Source organism: Leguminivora glycinivorella, chromosome 16, assembly GCF_023078275.1.
Source record: "Leguminivora glycinivorella isolate SPB_JAAS2020 chromosome 16, LegGlyc_1.1, whole genome shotgun sequence".
Classification (NCBI taxonomy): Eukaryota; Metazoa; Arthropoda; class Insecta; order Lepidoptera; family Tortricidae; genus Leguminivora; species Leguminivora glycinivorella.
Window position 1 is genome coordinate 12,982,895 of NC_062986.1, and position 22,895 is coordinate 13,005,789.

Sequence of the window (22,895 nt, forward strand, 5' to 3'; positions counted from 1 at the left end):
CCAGTTATCACATATTCCCATACCTAATTTTGGCTAGGACCATCTGTAGTTTGTATTGTTAATATTGTTATAACATTTACAACACACTGTCTGAAATATTTTGGTTTTATACACATTCATATTTCCAGAATCTTTGACAGTATTAATGAAGCCAATTTACATAACATAATAAGTAATACCAATTTTGTTTCCAGATTTTAGATACAAGCAGTCTTACAATCAACTCAATAGAATTAGAAGACGGCACCCCTTTGAAGTACACACTCGGGGATGATTTACCCAACTATGGCTCCAAGTTGACCATAAAGCTGCCCAAAACAGAAATAGCGGGAGAAACGTAAGTCATTTCAAATCCTGGATTGTTCTACCAATTTAATATTATGGGAATTTTCAGAATTTGGGACCCACCAATTAGCGTAAATTGTTAACAAAAATTAACTCGGTGTCAGTTTTGTGACGACAATTAAGCATAAAATCTGTCTAATAATTTACTTTTTTCATATTCGGAATGTAGATTATCGCTTAAAATTTATTTAGGTAATTAACACAAAAACAATATTTTTTAAAATTAATGTCATGCTTAATTATCGTCACAAAACTAACAGTGAGTTAATTTTTGATAACAATTTACGCTAATAATTGGGGGGTACCAAATTCTGAAAATGAACTTCTACGTATGATTTTCGATGTTAGGGTCCTATCACATTAGCAACTTGTGAGGAGACAAGCGCGTAGCGCATTCGCCGCGGGCACAGAGAACCTCCTATAGAGTGGCAGTCTTGTATATTTGGTTCGCGATACGAGTCACCAGTGTTTGGGGTGCGAGGAGCGGGCGGGGAATGTGTTAAGCGCGCTGTGATTGGCCGTTTCAAGGACGGCGGGCAGTCGCGCCAGATGAAAAGGGACAGAAGTATGACTGTCCCTCTACTGACGCGTAAGTGGCCAATGTAAGTTGACCTATGCCGGCTCTGAATAAATTATAAATATGACTTATTTGTGGAATGTAATGCCGTCTGTTTTTAAATTTGAGCTTCTTGTTACCTTTCCACACCATTTCACACTACAGGTGGACATCTTTAAGGCATCAAAATACCCTTTTCCAATTTTTTTGTGCGAAAAACACGCGCTGCTTTCGGGTCTGTTACTTGGTCGATACTGATCGGGCACGGCGAGCGCCCGCGCTTATATCAGTGCAAATACTAGGAAGGCTGGCCACCGCGAGTCGTCTTGTAATAGATGTCTATAGGGGTTGGTCTGTGGCCGCGGGTTACAGAAAGTTTGTCGCGAGCGCACAAAGAATTCAGCGTGCAAACAATTTTTAATGAACAGTATCTTTAGACTGATACATATATACCGTGAAAATAAATCTAATGAAAATAACCGTGAATCATTCAAAACTCTTACAGTATCTTTACGCTCAAAATTGTTGCATGGTCTCGACGAGATCGTTCAGCAATTGGAGCGAACTTTTGCATCGCTCCCGAACTCACTGCGCGCTTTATTGAATTGCGGCGGATTGCCATTCGCAAATAGCTAGTGCGATGATTGATGTGTGATCTGTTTTGCCGTGAAAGACGGACAAACAAACAGATACACACACTTTCCCATTTATAATATTAGCATGGATTAGGTTCAGTTCAGTATAACCACTTCTGAATAGAATAGTTTTCTGACAAGAATCAATTTGAAATAAGCAACTTAAAAATATACTCTAGATTGATTGCTTTAGACATCCCAGGGTACGTAGCCGAATGACACAAACGCTCACGAAACGGAACGCTCGTAGATATCTATCTCTATCGCTCTCGCGTATTGGCGCGACAGAGCCAGACTACCTTTCGCGGCGTTTCGTTTTCGTTTCGCGTCGCAGAAATGCCATTCGGCTACGGCACCTGGTGTTCATTTTGAAAATAATAACGTAGGTACATATGTCTACTAAAGCAATTTTCTGCAACCCCTCTAATTTTAAGTATCACTACATTTCCTAGGAGTATCCCACCAATCCCACCATCTACGACAGTAGGATGTTTGACCTTGTCGTTCGACGGCACGTATTACAAACTAGCAAGCACGCAGTGTCCCACCCCGCCTTCAATAGCCAGTGGCTCGATCAAGACCTCTCCATCAAGCTGTTCTTGTGATGTGTGTCGCAGGCACGGTCCGGAACCGCCGCCCGACATTAAGAGTAGGTTAGCAAATGTTCGTAGTATTAATAGGTGTAGGTAGCGTTGTTTTCAATACGACTGCCGTCCTTTTTCTTCACGTTGGAGAAAAAGGGAGGCGTACAGACCTATGATCATATTTCTATGATAAACATATGATAGTGGAATATCTGCTATATTACACTATCATATATCTTTGAGGAAGCGCTGGTAGCCTAGCGGTAAGTAAGTGCGACTTTCGTTGCGGAGGTCGCGAGTTCGAACCCCGGCTCGAAACAATTCGTTTTTCGGAATTTATGTGCGAAATGTCATTTGATATTTGCCAGCCGGTTTTCGGTGGAGGAAAACATCGTGAGGAAACCGGACTAATTCCAATAAGGTCTAGTTTACCCCTCGTAGAAACTAGTGCCTACGCCAAATCTTGGAATTAGTTGTCAAAGCGGACCCCAGGCTACCATGAGCCGTGGCAAATGCCGGGATAACGCAAGGAGGATGACGATATATATCTTGGAGCATATGTCTGTATGCCTATGCCTCCCTTTTTCTTCAACGTGAAGAAAAATAACGGCATGTTGTCTATGATCATATTTCTATGATAGTGTAATATCGGCCTTAGAAATAGCTAATCTCAACGTACGTAGGTAATACACGTGAGTACGCGCAACGTAACATCGGGTTACACATTTTAACTCTGGATAGTTGATACCACAGTCGTAGATTTATTAGTCATTGTTAGTAATAGAACCTATGATAAGAATTTTATGAGTTATCGGTATTTATTTCAGTATAGTATCGTATCCCATTGTTTCTTGAAACATTACCTAATACAGTTGTAGTAGTAAAGATTGCGATTACCTTCTTAGTAAAACGAAAGTAATAGCGATTTTATCCTATGTTTTTCTCATGATCACGTTTTCTAAGACTGGAAAAACTGCTATGTATCTCTGTAAAAGAAAAGATTTTTTTGGAAGTACGTATAAGTAATTATTAGGTAGATACTTTTAGAAAGTATAAAAAGAAAAATGTCTGACAGGCAGGGTTTGAGTTCTCACCGCTCCTTTACCATACCAACTAAGCTACCAAAGTATACCACCAAATATGACTAAATTTTTTAAACAATTATTGTTGTTGCAGGTTCAAAATTAAAATAGACTATGCGTCTTCAGCTACAGCATCCGCTCTACAATGGCTGGAGCCAAGTCAGACCTCAGGAAAGAAGCACCCATACCTCTTCAGTCAATGTCAGGTAAATTAGCACCTACAATTTACAAATAGACTACGCGGAACTGCAGCTGACGTCCACGAGTTCTCATTATTCAAAATATATTATGCGTCTTCGCAAACTGCGTCCGCTCTACAATGGCTGGAGCCAAGTCAGACCTCAGGAAAAGCACCCGTACCTCTTCAGTCAATGTCGGGTAAGAATAAAGCGAATATTAATGTTTTCTCGGTAATTAGTCGATTTAAATAGACTAACAGGGTTAGCATATGATTGCCGCGAGAGCATGTCGCCGCGAGATAGACTACCCGTCCTTATGTCATTAATACAAAGAAGACGTGTCATAAATCTCGCGGCGACAATCATGTGCTCGGCCTATAGATCCGAAGCGGCTACAAAAGATAAGCCAAAGGCAATATAAATCACCTGTTTTTGTCATCACAAGTCTTGCGATCTTGATTAAAGTGCCTAAGTAGCTTCTAAGAAGTGCAATCGTACCTTTAAATTATCGCGCGTGAGTCGCGCGTTGCTGATTCCTAGACTAGAACATCCAAGAGGAGTCGATTTCAAATAATCTTATTAGAGATCACTAGGCGATTTTAATAAAAAAATGTACTCCAAACATAAAAAACAATCGTCAAACAGAACCATCTACTTCAACTGCAGCCTATAATTTGATCTTCTTTTATTACCTGTTTACAGCCCATTCACGCGCGTTCCATTATACCCTGCCAAGACACGCCCGCCGTGAAGTTCACATACGACGCAGAAGTCACAGCTCCTGAAGAGTTCACAGTCCTCATGAGTGCCCTCCGAGAGGAGAGCCGCGGTGCTAAAGCTACTTTCAGGCAGCCTGTGCCGATACCGGCGTATCTGCTGGCTATTGCTGTGGGCGTGTTGGAGTCTAGAGAACTTGGACCTAGGTAAGAATACTACCGGGGATACATGAGATGACAGTAGCTCACTGTTCTCATGGGCACGAGTGGAAAGAGCCGCGGTGCTAAAGCCACCTTCAGACAGCGTACAGGTACAGGCGTACCTATACCTGCATATATTGCTGTAGGCGTGTGTAAGAACCATCAGGTACCAGGGTTACATAGGTGATATGAAGGGTTCACAGTTGTGAGTGTCTTCATATCAGAGACAGGGTTCGAAAATATCCGATATTTATAATAAATATTAAAATATCGGATATTTATGATATATATCAACTTTGATATATATCGATTTTATATGGAAGGAATTTTATTGATTTGTTGCATTATCCATGAATACTACTTTAGATAAGGAAAAATCTACTAAAAAACATAAAATTTAGTAGAAAAACAGTAATAAACACAAAAAAAAAACTATATTTTTAACAATGTTACATTTTTAAACCCTTCTTCTATATTTATAAAAAAATTATACATATATATCGGACATTTATATCCATTGATATATATCGTCGAACCCAGATGGATATATATCGGATATATATCCATTGATATATATCCTCGAACCCTGATCAGAGAGTGTCGTGGTGCTAAAGCCACCTTCAGGCAGCCTATGCCGATACCGGCGTATCTGCTGGCGGGCCTGGGTAAAGAAAGCTATTTTACAGAATGGTGCTGTTTAATGGTCTTTTATAAAAATAAAACACAAATTCACGGATCAGTCATTTAGGTTATCTGTTTTGTGTTGCTTGTAGGCCTTCTATGCTCGTATCTGAGGTTATTTTAGGATTTGATATCAATGAGTCTTCTTTAACTTTTAATAACACATTTACAGATCTCGAGTATGGTCAGAAAAGGAAGAAATAGAAAAAAGCGCCTGGGAATTCGCGGAGACTGAGAAATACCTACAAGCGGCCGAACGCTTATGCGGGCCTTACGTATGGACGCAGTACGACTTGTTGGTGCTGCCACCTTCATTCCCGTACGGTGGTATGGAGAACCCCTGCTTGACGTTTGTCACGCCTACTTTACTGGTGAGAAACACCGCTTTTCATTAATAGAAAATCTACAAGCAGCCGCCGCCGTCTGATATACAGTACGTTTTGCACAAAGTAACATATTCTGGTGCTAGGCGATACTTTCTTATGGATATTCGGTATTGATGCCAAACTTGTCGAAATTAAAAGCGACTACTTTATACACCGTGTTTTTATAGAAACAGAATGGCATAGTTAGTTTTCTTAAATTCTTTTTCTTTTCTTCTAAAAATACCATACACCTGCGATAGATGTTACATCAATTGCTGTTGAGTAACGGGATTTACAATAGCCGAGACAACTAAAACAAACTATTTAATCCGTCAGATAAATTATGAAAAAATTTGGGACATCTATTTTTTCTTTTTTCTCGTAAACAAAAAATGACGACGCACTGTACGCGTTGAAGTTTCGCGTGACGTCCCACCTAGGTACAATTTTTACTTAAAAGTGACGCCACAAGCCCCCACTCCGGCAATTTGATGCTCTATATCTTTGTATTTTTTCACTAATTAGATAAAGTGAAAAATATGTGTTCAGTATTTTTGGACGATCTAACTGACGGACAAAAACTAACTATACTTCTGTTTCCTATAATGGACCTAACTATATGCCGAAGTTAACGGAATTAAATAGAAAACACGGTGTATATCATCGACCATAACATTCTTTCCAGTCAGGTCCCCACAGAAAACCAGCGTTGTGGATGTCCGCGCCATTATGCTGAGTGGGTTCCTATTTTAGCGTCTAATGTTTTTTTTTTGCATGTGTTCTGTTTTATTTGTACTCTAAATAAATGTTTTCTATTCTATAATTTCTAGGCCGGTGACAGAAGCTTAGCAGACGTCCTAGTCCACGAGATCATGCACAGCTGGACAGGCAATCTAGTCACCAACAGGAACTTCGAGCACTTCTGGCTCAATGAGGGTTTCACTGTGTTCCTTGAGAGGAAAGTCGGTGCTTCGCTCATAGATAATAGCGCGGAGGCCAAGAGGAGCAGGGACTTCCATAGCTTGCTGGGACTTCAGGAGTTGACTGAGGCGGTACGTATCATAAATATTGAGTAGATAAATATTATAGGACATTCTTACACAGACTGACAGAGTCCCAAGGTAAGCTTTAGGCTTGTGTTGTGGGTACTCAGACAACGATATATATAATACTAGCTTTTGCCCGCGGCTTCGCACGCGCTAAAAAGAGACAAAAAGTAGCCTATGTCACTCTCCATCCCTTCAACTATCTCCAGTTAAAAAATCACGTCAATTCATCGCTCCGTTTTGCCGTGAAAGACGGACAAACAAACAGACACACACACTTTCCCATTTATAATATTAGTATGGATACATAGAAAACATCCATGACTCAGGAACTCTGTGCTCATCACACAAATATAATTATGCCCTTACCGGGATTCGAACCCGGGACCGCGCTTTAGCAGGCAGGCTCATTACGCGCTAGGCCAGACCGGTCGTCATAATACAAGATGGAGTCCCTATAAGACAAGAATGTGTGTGTGTGGATTGAGTGAGCACCTTCCGAAAATTAAAAAAAATATGCTGATCATTTAGTAAAAGTTCTAAAACAATTGTAAAACGAATCTCTGAATTTGTAAAAAGATAAATCAAAAGATACAGCCATTAACATGTGCTCACTCAGTTCTCACAAACTACCAACGAAAACAGTGAATATATTCATTTAACATATAATATTTATATACTAACATTTAGTAAAAAATAGGCCAACCTACCTCTATAAATATTAGATCACCTAGTGACGTATTTAATTTTTTACAAATAGTTTCTTATGCTCACTCAATCCTCACACTTTTGAAAAGCCGAATTTTGATGAAAAACATAAGATTTAGACCGCTATTATATGTGTATAGTTTAGTAAAAGTGAAATGGGAATTTGTAAAATACAAAACGAACCACTAACGTGTCAGGTTTTTTTATAATAAATGTTTGTAAGTGCTCACTCAGTCCACACGTTTTGAGAAAGTTAAAAATGTTAATATCTTACGATTTGTAGCACCTAAGACACTCGAAAGTACTTCAACATTTAGTAAAAATTTTTACTAAATATCCACCATCTAATATTTTATATTCGTTTTCTGGTTTTAGAGATATTCAGACATAACTTTTCTCATACAAATGTATCAAGTAGGGTGACCACACTATGTCGGCTCCTGATTTTCCCCACCTTCCCATTGTCATATTGAGATTGGGGAGTTTCGTTCAATTTTGATAATAGTTTATATTAAACTAATACCACTTCACTAGTAAGAAACCAATTCACTAGTAAGAAACCAGAACCTGGTAATCTAATCGTGCTAACAGATGAGCGTACCGGATTTGTAAGTGGGAGCGAGAAAATAATAACTATTTCTAGCTCCCATTTACAAGCTAGCAAACATCCATATGGATGACCTTGGTGCGGTACGGTGCTCGTACGGTCATGTGTTAGCAGCTTTACAGCGTGCGTAGCCGAATGGCATTACTCCGACGCCAAACGAAAACGAAACGCCGTGCCAGTTAGTCTGGCTCTGTCGCGCCAATACGCACGAGCGATATAGATGTCGATATGGTTATTATCCTGACGTCGATAAAAATTACACAATACACATCATCACTAGGCCAAGAACATAACCTAAAAAACAGTTTGCAGATGGAGAATTAATATGGTATTAGTTTAATATAAACTATTATCAAAATTGAACGAAACTCCCCAATCTCAATATGACAACGGGAAGGTGGGGAAAATCAGGAGCCGACATAGTGTGGTCACCCTACTTGATACATTTGTATGAGAAAAGTTATGTCTGAATATCTTTAAAACCAGACAACGAATATAAAATATTAGATGGTGGATATTTAGTAAAAATTTTTACTAAATGTTGAAGTACTTTCGAGTGTCTTAGGTGCTACAAATCGTAAGATATTTACATTTTTAACTTTCTCAAAACGTGTGGACTGAGTGAGCACTTACAAAAATTTATTATAAAAAAACCTGACACGTTAGTGGTTCGTTTTGTATTTTACAAATTCCCATTTCACTTTTACTAAACTATACACATATAATAGCGGTCTAAATCTTATGTTTTTCATCAAAATTCGACTTTTCAAAAGTGTGAGGATTGAGTGAGCATAAGAAACTATTTGTAAAAAATTAAATACGTCACTAGGTGATCTAATATTTATAGAGGTAGGTTGGCCTATTTTTTACTAAATGTTAGTATATAAATATTATATGTTAAATGAATATATTCACTGTTTTCGTTGGTAGTTTGTGAGAACTGAGTGAGCACATGTTAATGGCTGTATCTTTTGATTTATCTTTTTACAAATTCAGAGATTCGTTTCACAATTGTTTTAGAACTTTTACTAAATGATCAGCATATTTTTTTTAATTTTCGGAAGGTGCTCACTCAATTAGTCGGGTAGCGATAACTTTTGAGGTTTCGATAATATTCATGTTGCTTATTTTTTGCATATGGTTTTCAGACTATTGATCAAATATAAAAATAATATTTTGGGTCGTCCTAGGTACTTGCTTAGCTCGAAATTTAGGTATTTCTATTTTTAAGCAGTGTTCAGTCAAAAAAATATTCGAGAAGAAATTATTTGTATCTATGTAAAAACAACGTGGTTGCCGATGTACATATGCATTTTGGGTCATTTTCATAGATGGGTTTAATTATTTTTTTAAAATGTCTAATATTGGCCCTTAAACACCTAATAAAATATTAGAGTTGGTAAGTGAAGTCTTATACTATTCAGGACATTGTTATATATATATATTTTAAAAGTGTGTCACATTCATCCAATGCTTAGGTTAAAAAATTTTTTTTTTTAATAAAAACCCTGTCAAAGCCTCAAAAAATTTTCATGTTAAAAAGTTGACGTCTACATAATTATAATATGATATCAAGTCATCATTTTTAATTTGGGTCACTTTCATCCATGGGTTTTCAATATTTGGCAGAATAAAACGCAACGCAATAGAGTAGTATTTTAAATTTTCGCGCTGTGTGGCGCGCAACCGATAGCCAATCAGGTTGGCGCATGCCGCTGGTGCGACGCCGCGCTGTGACACGAGGCGTAGGTACCTACTTCTCGTGCGCAGTCATACATAATTTAAGATTGCCAGAACTGCCAGAAGTTCGGGCTTTGGCGGGATTCTCCTGATTTTTTTTTTGCATGTCTTCCCAATTAAAACTTATACATTACTAACCTTAAGAACTGTATTACATTAGTAATGAAAACAGACCAATTATAAATCTCGAAAACACGTAAAGGTATCTAAAATAAACGAATTAAACTAGCTAAACTATAGTTAAGTTTTATTGTGGTGCATTAGGGTAATATCGAATGACAAAAATGCTGTGGTAATTCCGAAAAGGGAATCTTGATATGATGGAAATAATGGTGATTTTTATGTGACTTTCGTAATTAGACGACTTTCGGAATTACCCTAATGCACTATTATTTTATTTTACATTTCCTCGAATTTCCGGAACCCTTTGTTCCGATATTGAAGTGCCTAATTCGATCCGGCACTCCTATTCATATACCGTGATTAATATTATTGTAACTATTGATTTCAGTTTTTAGTTACACAATACAGGGTGTAATTTTTATGACGGTAAATATTTATGGATGCAAATAAATACAAAACCCAAAAACAGTAAAATAAATTGTAACTTGAATATTATTTCCCATATTTTCCTTAATTTTCATTTATAATGGACACGAAGCGCACGGCGGTATAATATATCTCTACACCTTATAAAACAAAAGTCGCGTGTGTCTGTGTGCGCGCGCGTGTGTGCAAACACGGGTGGTGAGACTGCGGTAGCCATTATTGTTATTATTCTCATTATATGGCATAAGAATCCTTTTCACAGACTTTCGACATTATCCCAATTGGTTAAGAATTTAACCCTACCTTAAAAAAAAATGGTAATCAAAATAGGTATGTAATTTTTTTACTCACATTTATCTATCCATACTAATATTATAAATGTGAAAGTATTTCTGTTTGTTTGTCCGTCTTTCACGGCAAAACGGAGCGACGAATTGACGTGATTTTTTAAAGTGGAGATAGTTGAAGGAATGGAGAGTGACATAGGCTACTTTTTGTCTCTTTTTAACGCGAGCGAAGCCGCGTGCAAAAGCTATTATAATATAAAGCTGCAACACGACTGACATTTTTCCAAAAATAGCCAGAAGGAGGTTCCGCCGGTGGCAGTGTTTAGTGTGGCCGTATAGAGGTTTGTCCTGCGACCCTATAGAAATCCGACCGTCGGTCTACCTATTCCGGGTAAAAAAATATTGGACGGCCTGGCCAAACGGCGGGAGATAGCCGGGGGGTGTTCGACCAAATGTCATAGAGGATCTTGGGCTGTTTTTGACGCCGCCATTTTTTTTCTAAGTGGCCGACTATTTTTGACGATTTTTCAAGTTTGTCGTAGAGCACTCAAATTTTGGTCGTAGAATCTCCAAACAGCCTTGATTGGAATGAAATAAATTTTTTTTGGAAAAACCGGCCAAGAGCGTGTCGGGCCACGCTCAGTGTAGAGTTCCGTAGTTTTCCGTATTTTTTTCAAAAACTACTGAACCTATCAAATTCAAAATAATTTTCATAGAAAGTCTTTATACAGTTCTACTTTTGTGATTTTTTAAATATTTTTTAAACATATTATGATTCATAAGTTAGAGGGGGGGGGACACACTTTTTTTTCCTTTAGGATCGATTATTTCCGAAAATATTAATATTACCAAAAAACGATTTTATTAAACCGTTATTCAAATACCTATCCAACAATATATCACACGTTGGGGTTGGAATAAAAAGAAAACCAGTCCCCGCTTTACGTTTTATTTTACCACTTTGTCGGCGTGATTGATATACATATTGGTACCAAATTTCAACTTTCTAGTGCTAACGGTTACTGAGATTATCCGCGGACGGACGGACGGACAGACAGACATGGCAAAACTATAAGGGTTCCTAGTTGACTACGGAATCCTAAAACTGCTGCAAATGTGAGAAAACTGGCCACTTTTGTTTTATATGGCAACTTTTAAATCGTAAAAGTTAGCCGGGGGTGCTCGACCAAATTAATGTCATACAAGTCTCGGAGTAGAAAAAAGTTGTACTTAAAAATAATTCAAAATGGCTACTAATAATACTACTAATACTTTTTTTTTATTTCAAAATGGTCCTAGCGCGCTGAGATTTGGCATACGAGTGGATGGCCACCTCAAAATTAGTATTCAAAAAGAATATTTTTGAAAAATTCAAAATGGCGGCCTTTGAGGGCCAATTGAAATTTGTGTGGAGGTTTTTTTTTAGTCGCCATGGTTCCATAATAATACAAATAAGTTAAAAGTGCTTGAACAAATGTTGTACAGTCATCTGAGATCCATCGAATGACATTTAAAAATAAAACAAAATAGCCGACTTTTTTTTATATTTCAAAATGGTCCGAGCGCGCTGAAATTCGGCACACGGGTGGACAGCCGCCTCAAGATTAGTATACAAAGTGGCGGTCTTTGAAGGCAAATTGAAATTTGTATGGAAGTTTTTTTTAATAACCATATCTCCGTAACGGTTGGAAAAAGTTCAAAAAAGCTTGAACTACACTATTTCAAAATGGCCGACTTTGATTTATTTATCTTCGGTCCGAGCGCGGTAAAATTTGGCACGAGGTAAAACCGAAGGCCAAAAATAGGAATGAGAATTTTTTTTGGGAAAGTCAAAAACGGTGGCGTAACGGTGTAACGTTAATCGATCATTCATTGGGGTTGTTTCTTTTTTAAATATAAGAAATACATGATTAAAAATTGTCTTATTTAAAAGTCCTTTGGTAATCTATGTATTATTTCTCAATGTTCAGATTTGAGGAGTTTGGTTCTGACCATCATCAGCAGCTCCACTGCACCAAATGTCACTGTTCTGGACGAGAGTGCACGCTGTTCTTATAAAAATACCAAAGTCACTATAAGCGTGCCGTTCAGATTTGAGGAGTTTGGTTCTGGCCATCATCAGCAGTTCCACTGCACCAAATGTCACTGTTCTGGACGAAAGTGCACGCTGTTCTTGTAAAAATACCAAAGTCACTATAAGCGTGCCGTTCAGATTTGAGGAGTTTGGTTCTGGCCATCATCAGCAGTTCCACTGCACCAAATGTCACTGTTCTGGATGAAAGTGCACGCTGTTCTTGTAAAAATACCAAAGTCACTATAAACGTGCCGTTCAGATTTGAGGAGTCCGGTTCTGACCATCATCAGCAGTTCCACTGCACCAAATGTCACTGTTCTGGATGTAAGTGCATGCTGTTCTTAGAAAAATACCAAAGTCACTATAAGCGTGCCGTTCAGATTTGAAGAGTTCCGTTCTGGCCATCATCAGCAGTTCCACTGCACCCAATGTCACTGTTCCGTACGTAAATGCATGCTGTTCCTTTAAAAACACAAAAATCACCATATGTACACCTTTCAGATTTGAGGAGTTCCCTCGATTTCTCCAGGATCGCATCATCAGAACTGGGTTCTGAGAAAAGTGGGACCAATCTGTATGCATATTTATTCAATAAAAAATTTTTTTTTTTCAAAATCGGTCCAGTAACGACGGAGATATCGAGGAACAAACATAAAATAAAAAACATACAGACGACTTGAGAACCGTCCTTCTTGAAAGATTTGAGGCGACTGTTAAAAACACTACGTGACGTCACGCGAGGCAAGTCCATTGGGCGTTTTTTTTTTTACTATGATGCAGTTTTATTTAGTGTTTTGTATTCGGTAACAGTTATATGACTTCACCTCCTTAAATATTGCCGGTTATAAAAAGTACATCCTGTATTTTGCTTTATAATCCTGTATTTTATACCAGGGATCGGAACCCGTTCCCAAATACCATTTGATATCGTTCTTAAACCGTTACCAATAAATTTTGTTCAATGGGAACAAAATAATTTCGGTTACGGTTCTTATATCGTTCCCTAAAAGAACGGTTCATTATAAATTTTGTTCAGTGGGAACAAAATAATTTCGGTTTCGGTTCTTATTTCGTTCCCTCAAAGAACGGTTCCTTACAGTAACGTTTAAATGAACGAACAGAATTTTAGCGTTCCTAAAACCAATATTATTTCGTTCCGAGCCGCGCGGGAGTAGGTATAGCGACTGTAGCGAGCGCCGGAGCCGAGCGTTTTCGCCGACGCACGAGCCGCCTTTCGCTGTCTCTTTTTCACACGAAGTTCATTTATATTTCTGTTTCGGTTAGCCGGCCGGCCGCGGCCGGCAATGAAGGTGAAGGTAGGTTGTTTGATTTGTTTACTTCATTTAAGCTGAGTTTAGACCAGCAAGTTATTGCTGCAAGTTTTGAGACGCAACTATAGGTAAGAGTGAGTGGCAAATATCTGCATCTCTTTCTAGCATATACTTCTGTCTCAAAACTTGCAGCAATAACTTGCATGTCTAAACTCAGCTTTACTTGAGTTGCAACTTTCGGCGTATAAACAGTGAACGTGCAGTGTAGTTGGGGAGTTTATTGCAAAACCTAAAATTTTTTGACCAAAGCATGAAACTTGGCACAGTTGTTCCTTATATCAAAATAAGCCGATTAAGATCGGAAGCCTTCGAGAGCCTCCCCCCTGGGGCCCGGGAGGGGGGGTCAAAGTACCGCTTCACCCGGCTTGGTTTGAAAAATTCTAACTTACCCCGTTTAGTTAATAGGCCATGTTTGGTATCGTTTTCGAGTAAATCAATAACGTAGAATTCGTTTTTAGTACTAAAATTATAATTTAATGGTAAATAAAATAAAATAAAAAAAATGAAATTTTCATCCATGATTTACAAATTCAAGTCATCATAAATGACAAACTGTTTGCTTTTTCTATAAATAAAAAATATGATATGAAAGCTTATTTAATATAGATTATAAAAAATATAACTTTTATCCACATTTACAAACGTTAAGTTCCACAAAAAAATTACTTTAAGACGCGCGGCGTCGGGACGCCGCGAGCGTAATTTTAAAATGCCTCTATTTTAAAAACTCTATTAGACCCCGTTTAGCTATTAGGTCATGTTTGATATAGTTTTCGAGTAAATTAATAACAAAGAATTTATTTTTGGTACTATAATTATAATTTAATGGTAAATAAATTAAAAAAAAATATTCATTTATGACTTGCAAACTCAAGTCAACAAAAATGTCAACTGTTTGCTTTTTCTTTAAATAAAAAATATGATGTAAAAGCCTATGCGTATGTCACCAAACACCAAGACAAGTTTGGTGGAAACTTTCTTCACGAACTGCTTGGTGTCTGATGATCATGGTCCAAATGTTTCAAATGCAATTGCCGCAAATATGTAGTTGTTTTTTAAAAATGCATATTTGCGCGTTTAAACTGGGCGTTTTGCAGCAGCAGTCCCTGGTTTCTGGGCCGAGCGTTAGACGTTGGACGGAGCCAAGGTATCCACACAGGTCACGCCCCACGCCAAGGGTCGTCCCAGAAACCAAGGCAAAAGCGAGCAACCATCAGGCCGCTTACCGTCTGCTGCTGACAAGCCGACAGGTTCGAGGGTTGTCGGTATGTTCGATGTACCGAGAGCCTTGCGGATTAAATCGTTAAGTGCAGCGTGTCACAAAATTCGGCCAGCACTAGACTGGCAGTGGAGTCCGTGGTGTCCTAATGCGTCGGCAACAAGGAGGTATGTTCTCCAAGTGTCGATCTTTTCTAGTAAAGAGGTTCTTCCGGCACTCATTCACTGTTGCGTAAGGACCCTTGATCTGAAACAATATGTGCATTGTCATTTTATTTAAACAGATTCTGCAACTATCAAATAACAACATTTTGGTGGATCACGTACCTAACCTTCACTATTACACACTTACCTATCATACAAAATAATTACAAAATTTAGTAGAATCTGATTAGCCTATCTATGATATTGCTCCATCTCGTAATAGTTTGAAGCCTTGGGTGGCCATGTTTCTCCCTTGTTGATCGTTTCAAGCTGCGTTTATCGTACCTATCCCATACTATGTCTAAACTAGAAACTTTTTCTTTTGGCTTTGTAGCTTAGCCAGGCCACCCAAGGTGTCAAACTATTACAAGATGGAGCAATATCAGAGGCAAATCAGATTCTACTAAAGTTTGTAATAATTTTGGGCATATAATTAACCGGGCAACTATAATATTAAACGGGAAGTTATTTTTGAGGCCCCATTTTAGTCGCCAAACTATTATTTTTGATACCCATTTCTATGGTTATTCAGTCGCCCGGTTAAATACGTGCCATAATTTTGTATGATACGTAACGTAAGTGGGTAATACTGAAGGTTACGTGATCTACCAAAAAGTTGTAATTTGATAGTTGTAGAATCTAAAATGATAATGCACATATTATTTCAGACCAAGTCGTTGCGCAACGGTGAATGAGTAGTCTTTAGGTACCATAAAAGATCGACAATTGGAGAACATACCTCCTTCAGAGGCTGCCTATCAGCATATACTGCGCACAGTGTACCAGGGGCCCATTTCTCGAAGCTACAAGTTACAATTTACAAGTGGTTTTCAATGTCTAATATGACAAGTTGGAAAGAGACTTCCGCTTGTAACTTGTAACTTTCAGTTTTGAGAAATGGGACTCAGGGCGTTCTTGTTTGGAGTCAGGCGTTGGTGCCACACCAAAATTTACCAAGTCCGTCTTCTTGGGGATGGAAGGAAGAAGGAGACGAATGGGTACCACACTGATCAGACAACACTGAAGTGGCCAGTATATGCTTAGAAGTTACAAGATGTTAATGTAAATCAGGTTGCAAAAACCGATGGCACTGCAAAAAGAGGGTAGAGCCCTCTTTATGCAGTTGCATATGTACCCAGCTATGTCTCTGTGAAGGGAATGTATAGTATGAGTAATCTGTCAATTAGGACACCACAAACTAAACTATAAGTGCTAACTTTTCAGTGTTGGATACTCTATGGCAGTTCCGACTCAATTATAATAAGCTCATTATAATTGACTTTAGTTAACTAAAATAATTTCAAAAATAGAACTTTATACAATTTCTATACTAATTTGCAGTACCTGGCAAATTTTCCTGCATCTGAAACACATTTTTTTTATCTGTCGCGTTGTCGGCCAATCAGAGACGGTTATTACAAACAATTGGTTGCTAGGTAATTCGATGTTGATACAATGGTGAAAGACTCTATTGACATTAATTTTAACTTGCATGAATGATGATATTTCCGTCCATTGATGATGAAGATGATGACTCGTAGAAAAAGTATTGTATACAATAGTGATATAATTAAACTTTTCACTCTCGTACCGTACTACACATGGTACTCGACTGAAAAGTTTTGTATTATATCACGATTGTATAAAATACTATTATATAAATTTCTTTCAGTAGGCCTAGCACATGATGGCCGCGGGAGTATGTCGCCGCGAGATAGATGCCACGTCTTCTTGTAACTGTATTAATGACATAAGGACGGGTAGTCTATCTCGCGGCGACATACTCCCGCGGCCATCATGTGCTAGGCCTACAGGATTCACTACAATGAATAAATAACAGGTACAGTCGGTCTTTAGAGTGTGTGGTCCGACCCGAGTGTTGCCGTTGTCGACACCGGAGTCCATAATAATGAATCTTTTTCTATTTATGCATTAACACACCTCTGACACTGGAGATCAAATATATGAAAGAGGCGCGTTCCCCGCACACAGTCTAAGCTCGCGTAGGTGAACGCGTACTATCCTTGTGAATAGGCTTTAATATCATATTTTTATATTTATAGAAAAAGCAAACCGTTTGACATTTATGGTGACTTGAATTTGTAACTCACAGAAGAAAATTAAAAAAAAAAATTTTTTTTATTTCATTTAACATTAAATGGTCATTTTAGTACCAAAACTAAATTCTACGTTATTTATTTACTCGAAAACGATACTAAACATGACCTAATAGCTAAACGGGTTCTAATAGAGTTTTTTAAAATAAAGGCATTTTAAAATTACGCTCGCGGCGTCCCGACGCCGCGCGGCTTAAAGTTTTTTTATGAAACTTAACGTTAGTAAAGGTGGGTAAAAGTTATATTTTTCATAATCTATATTAAATAGGCTTTCATATCATATTTTTTATTTGTAGAAAAAGCAAACAGTTTGACATTTATGATGACTTGAATTTGTAAATCATAGATGAAAATTTCAAACTTTTCATTTTTTTTATTTTATTTACGATTAAATTATAATTTTAGTACCAAAAATGAATTCTACGTTATTGATTTACTCGAAAACGATACCAAACATGACCTATGAACTAAACGGGGTATGTTAGAATTTTTCAAAGCAAGCCGGGTGAAGCGGTACTTTGACCCCCCTCCCGAGCCCCAGGGGGAGGCTCCTGAAGGCTCCCGATCTTAATCGGCTTATTTTGATATAAGGAACAACTGTGCCAAGTTTCATGCTTTGGTCAAGAAAAAAAGGTTTGGCCTCTTTTTGTCGATAAACGTCCCCACTAAGTGATAGTGTATGCTGGATATTGAAACTATTGAAAGTGATAACGTGAACATAATAACATTAAGATGGGAAGGAAGAAACAGCATAGAATATACACCATGTATATGTATGACGAGGCTACAAAAAACCAAAATGTTTAATGGAAAACTGTGACATAAACATAAGTTTGTTATTTTTTACTTTGAGCTATTGAGCTAGGTTTGGATAACTTTACATTAATATTAAATAAATAACTTGTCAATGTTAACCTGATAAACATAACAGTCCCAAACTATGTGTACGTTGTACGTAATTTGTGTATGCTTATAGCGTAACTAGCGAATAAGTGTAGGTACATATACAACCTTGGAGGACTACACATTTATTTTATTGTCACCATACCAACTGGTAAAGGCTCTCTTGATTTTCTTTCTTTCTTCTTTCAGAGCTTGTGTATGTTTTTAAAGGTTTCATTTTGTAAGTCTTTCTTCTTCGATGTCAATATTAGAGATGTGTTTCATTTCATCACTCATCAGGACAGGAATGACACACTTTTATATGAACTAGGTATAAATATACGTATCGTTTTTAGGGTTCCCTAGTAAACAATAGACGGCCAAGCAAATTTTGTCACTAAAAAGGGCGGCAAATTTTAAAATTGTAGGGCTCACCGGCCAATTGTCTTCATAAAGCCTGTCTACTTAAAGTTTCACGTTAACGGAATCATTAAAGGATTAAGACTATACAGGAGGCAAGCACGAATTCAGATTTTTAGGTCTTTATCGCCGTCGCGCTGACGGAGGCGGAACCCACAGAGAGGCCCTGTATAGTTGTGTGTGCGCGTGGCGCACGCACACAGACGCGTACGCCGGCGGCGCAAGTACTCGCGCTCGAGCCGACCGACCGGCGCCCGCAATCGCTCTCTATCTATTTTTTCGTGTTTTGGACTTCTGATTTGCGTATAGTTTTGGACTCCGTGAAGTATACTCGTACTGATTTGAATATAATGCAAATTTGTCATATTTTAGGTATTCTAAATATTATTCCTTACCTTATACATAATGTAATTATCTTAAAAGGAATCATGATACCGAAATAAAGTTATTCGGTATGTAAAAAACTAAAGCCTTTTCGATGTCCCTGCAAGCATATAGCTCTGGAACCCCACTCTGGACGGCCGGTTAAGGCAAACAAGTAGGTTCTTATTATTTAGGATTATACCGTTTGATAACATATGTACGACGCTGACGATATGAAAAATACTAAATGTCGCTCATATGATATGTTATTTTATTTTTATGTAATTTTGACTAAATTTGATTTTAATCAATTCAGATAATCTGATTGAGATATGTGATCTGATTGAGATATTACGTAATACTGATGATATTTACATCGAATATGTCGTATGTTAGACCAGCTTCTCCCTGTTTAGATATCATAGCTGGGGAGTTTATTGAAAAACCTTAAATTTTTTGACCAAAGCATGAAACTTGGCACAGTTGTTCCTTATATCAAAATAAGCCGATTAAGATCGGGAGCCTTCGGGAGCCTCCCCCCTGGGGCCCGGGAGGGGGTCAAAGTTCCGCTTCACCCGGCTTGGTTTGAAAAATTCTAACTTACCCCGTTTAGTTAATAGGTCATGTTTGGTATCGTTTTCGAGTAAATCAATAACGTAGAATTCGTTTTCAGTACTAAAATTATCATTTAATGGTAAATAAAATAAAAAAAATTAAAAAATTTGAAATTTTCATCCATGATTTACAAATTCAAGTCATCATAAATGACAAACTGTTTGCTTTTTCTATAAATAAAAAATATGACATGATAGCCTATTTAATATAGATTATAAAAAATATAACTTTTATCCACCTTTAGTAACGTTAAGTTCCACAAAAAAATTACTTTAAGACGCGCGGCGTCGGTACGCCGCGAGCGTAATTTTAAAATGCCTTTATTTTAGAAACTCTATTAGACCCCGTTTAGCTATTAGGTCATGTTTGATATCGTTTTCGAGTAAATCAATAACGTAGAATTCATTTTTGGTACTAAAATTATAATTTAATGGTAAGTAAAATTAAAAAAAATTAAAAAATTTGAAATTTTCATCCATGATTTACAAACTCAAGTCATCATAAATGACAAACTGTTTGCTTTTTCTATAAATAAAAAATATGATAAGAAAGCCTATTTAATATAGATTATAAAAAATATAACTTTTATTCACCTTCACAAACGTTAAGTTCCACTAAAAAATTACTTTAAGACGCGCGGCGTCGGTACGCCGCGAGCGTAATTTTAAAATACCTCTATTTTAAAAACTCTATTAGACCCGGTTTAGCTATTAGGTCATGTTTGATATAGTTTTCGAGTTAATTAATAACAAAGAATTTATTTTTGGTACTACAATTATAATTTAATTGTAAATAAATTAAAAAAAAAATCATCTATAATTTGCAAATTCAAGTCAACAAAAATGTCAACCGTTTGCTTTTTTCTCTTATGTCACCAAACACCCAGACAAGTTTGGTGGAAACTTCCTTCACGAACTGCTTGGTGTCTGATGACCATGGTCCAAATGTTTCAAATGCAATTGCCGCAAATATATAGTTGTTTTTTAAAAATGCATATTTGCGCGTTTAAACTGGGCGTTTTGCAGCAGCAGTCTCTGGTTTCTGGGCCGAGCGTTAGACGTTGGACGGAGCCAAGGTATCCACACAGGTCACGCCCCACGCCAAGGGTCGTCCCAGAAACCAAGGCAAAAGCAAGCAACCATCAGGCCGCTTTCCGTCTGCTGCTGACAAGCCGACAGGTTCGAGGGTTGTCGGCATGTTCGCTCTGCCGAGAGCCTTGCGGATTAAATCGTTAAGTGCAGTGTGTCACAAAATTCGGCCAGCAATAGACTGGCAGTGGAGTCCGTGGTGTCCTAATGCGTCGGCAGCAAGGGTGTGGTTGGCATGTCTTTAGCCCCAGTCTTAGACAAATGGCAGTATATGATGAAGTAAGGCAGCCTCGGAAGGAGGTATGTTCTCCAAGTGTCGATCTTTTCTAGTAAAGAGGTTCTTCCGGCACTCATTCACTGTTGCGTAAGGACCCTTGATCTGAAACAATATGTGCATTGTCATTTTATTTAAACAGATTCTGCAACTATCAAATTACAACATTTTGGTGGATCACCTTCACTATTACACACTTACCTATCATACAAGATAATTACAAATTTTAGTAGAATCTGATTAGCCTATCTATGATATTGCTCCATCTCGTAATAGTTTGAAGCCTTGGGTGGCCATGTTTCTCCCTTGTTGATCGTTTCAAGCTGCGTTTATCGTACCTGTCACATACTATGTCTAATCTAGAAACGTTTTCTTTTGGCTTTGAAGCTTAGCCAGGCCACCCAAGGTGTCAAACTATTACAAGATGGAGCAATATCAGAGGCAAATCAGATTCTACTAAAGTTTGTAATAATTTTCTATGATACGTAACGTAAGTGGGTAATACTGATGGTTACGTGATCCACCAAAAAGTTGTAATTTGATAGTTGTAGACTCTAAAATGATAATGCACATATTGTTTCAGACCAAGTCGTTGCGCAACGGTGAATGAGTGGTCGAAGTACCTACCTCTTTAGGTACCAGAAAAGATCGACAATTGGAGAACATACCTCCTTCAGAGGCTGCCTTGGATCAGCATATACTGCGCACAGTGTACCAGGGGCCCATTTCTCGAAGCTACAAGTTACAATTTACAAATGGTTGTTAATGTCTAATATGACAAGTTGGAAAGAGACTTCCGCTTGTAACTTGTAACTTTCAGTTTTGAGAAATGGGACTCAGGGCGTTCTTGTTTGGAGTCAGGCGTTGGCGTTGGTGCCACACCAAAATTTGCCAAGTCCGTCTTCTTGGGGATGGAAGGAAGAAGGAGACGAATGGGTACCACACTGGTCAGACAACACTGAAGTGGCCAGTATATGCTTAGAAGTTACAAGATGTAAATGTAAATCAGGTTGCAAAAACCGATGCAACTGCATAAAGAGGGTAGAGCCTTTTTTATGCAGTTCCATATGTACCCAGCTATGTTTTTGTGAAGGGAATGTATAGTATGAGTATGAGTATGAGTAATCTGTCAATTAGGACACCACAGACTAAACTATAAGTGCTAACTTTTCAGTGTTGGATACTCTATGGCAGTTCCGACTCAATTATAATAAGCTCATTATAATTGACTTTAGTTAACTATAATAATTTCAAAAATAGAACTTGATACAATTTCTATACTAATTTGCGATACCTGGCAAATTTTCCTGCGTCTGAAACACATTTTTTTTATCTGTCGCGTTATCGGCCAATCAGAGACGGTTATTACAAACAATTGGTTGCTAGGTAATTCGATGTTGATACAACGGTGAACGACTCTATTGACATTAATTTTAACTTGCATGAATGGTGATATTTCCGTCCATTGATGATGAAGATGATGACTCGTAGAAAAAGTATTGTATACAATAGTGATATAATTAAGCTTTTCACTCTCGTACCGTACTACACATGGTACTCGACTGAAAAGTTTTGTATTATATCACGATTGTATAAAATACTGTTATATAAATTTCTTTCAGGATTCACTACAATGAATAAATAACAGGTACAGTCGGTCTTTAGATCGTGTGGTCCGACCCGAGTGTTGCCGTTGTCGACACGTCAATAATAATGAATCTTTTTCTAATAATTAATTGAAATACGGTTGTACTCACGTTATTATATTGCTATTGCTGCGACACGTATATAATCTTAACGTGTATAATCTTTTTCTATTTATGCATTAACACACCTCTGACACTGGCGATCAAATATATGAAAGAGGCGCGTTCCCCGCAGACAGTCTAAGCTCGCGTAGGTGAACGCGTACTATCCTTTGTGAATAGGCTTTAATATCATATTTTTATATTTATAGAAAAAGCAAACCGTTTGACATTTATCGTGACTTGAATTTGCAACTCACAGAAAATTTTTATTTTTTATTTT

The 22,895-nt window shown here is 37.7% G+C and overlaps 1 protein-coding gene across 1 annotated transcript in view; it reads left to right on the forward strand.

The window, feature by feature from the left end:
* The window catches only part of LOC125234663 (leukotriene A-4 hydrolase), a 41,968-nt gene that overhangs the window by 4,416 nt on the left and 14,657 nt on the right, over positions 1-22,895 (forward strand). The window contains 5 exon segments of the mRNA XM_048141002.1: positions 195-337; positions 3,297-3,408; positions 4,084-4,304; positions 5,152-5,350; positions 6,175-6,396. Coding sequence (XP_047996959.1) covers positions 195-337; positions 3,297-3,408; positions 4,084-4,304; positions 5,152-5,350; positions 6,175-6,396 — 897 coding nt within the window.